We start from the raw sequence: 1,110 nt of genomic DNA on the forward strand, positions 1-1,110 counted from the left end.
GCCTCTCGGCAATGCTGACACTAGCCCCTCGGCAACGCTGGCACTAGCCCCTCGGCAACGCTGGCACTAGCTCCTCGGCAATGCTGGCTGTAGCCCTTCGGCAATGTTTGCACTTGCCCCTCGGCAATACTGGCTGTAGCCCTTTGGCAATGCTGGCAGTAGCCCCTCGGCAATGCTGGCACTTGCTCCTCGGCAATGTTGACAGTAGCCCCTCGGCAATGCTGGCACTAGCCCATCGGCAATGCTGACACAAGCCCCTCGGCAATGCTGACAAAAGCCCCTCGGCAATGCTGGTACTAGATCCCCGGCAATGCTGACAGTAGCCTCTCAGCATCGCTCGCACTAGCCCCTCGGCAATTCTGGCACAAGCCCTTCGGCAATTGGACTAGCCCCTCGGCAATGCTGGCACTAGCCCCTCGGCAATGCTGGCAGTAGCCCTTCGGTAATGCTGACACTAGACCCTTGGCAATGCTGGCGAAGACCCTCGGCATTGCTGGCACTAGCCCCTCGGTAATGCTGGCGAAGGCCCTCGGCATTGCTGGCACTAGCCCCTCGGCAATGTTGACACTAGAGCCTCGGCAGTGCTGACAGTAGCCCCTCGGCAATGCTGGCACTAGCCCATCGGCAATACTGACACAAGCCCCTCGGCAATGCTGACAAAAGCCCCTCGGCAATGCTGGTAGTAGCCTCTCGGCATTGCTGGCAGTTGCCCCTCGGCTATAAGGTACTTGCCCCTCGGCCATTTTAACTCTTGCCCCTCGGCCATTATGGGACTAGCCCCTCGCCTATAATCGTATTAGCCCCTTTACTAGCCTCGCATCGCTGGCACTTGCCAATTTGGTATTGCCGGAAATAGTCCGTAAGCACTAGACATCCTCTGTTGATGCCGGGTGCTAGACTCGAGATGTGTACATCCCTTGTGCACATTAAGGAATTAGATCCTTGATCTGATATTCAGGTGCTAAATTACCACGAATCGCTGATTGTGCTTGAATGTATAAAGTCATACATGAACTAGTTAGAACATCGAGGGGTTGTAGCGAAAGAGTGCTATGTGACATTAGATAAAGTGGAATATAGAACCTCTTCGCCATCATCTCTTGATATGTA

At 54.8% G+C, this 1,110-nt stretch overlaps 1 protein-coding gene across 1 annotated transcript; it reads right to left on the bottom strand.

The window, feature by feature from the left end:
- Positions 1-296: 296 nt before the first annotated feature.
- Positions 297-743, bottom strand: LOC128210922 (uncharacterized). The gene has a single exon (XM_052915267.1). It carries the CDS (start codon positions 741-743, stop codon positions 297-299), a length of 447 nt encoding a protein of 148 aa, XP_052771227.1.
- Positions 744-1,110: the final 367 nt, after the last annotated feature.

The sequence above is a fragment of the Mya arenaria genome, chromosome 12 (assembly GCF_026914265.1).
Source record: "Mya arenaria isolate MELC-2E11 chromosome 12, ASM2691426v1".
NCBI classification, from domain to species: Eukaryota; Metazoa; Mollusca; class Bivalvia; order Myida; family Myidae; genus Mya; species Mya arenaria.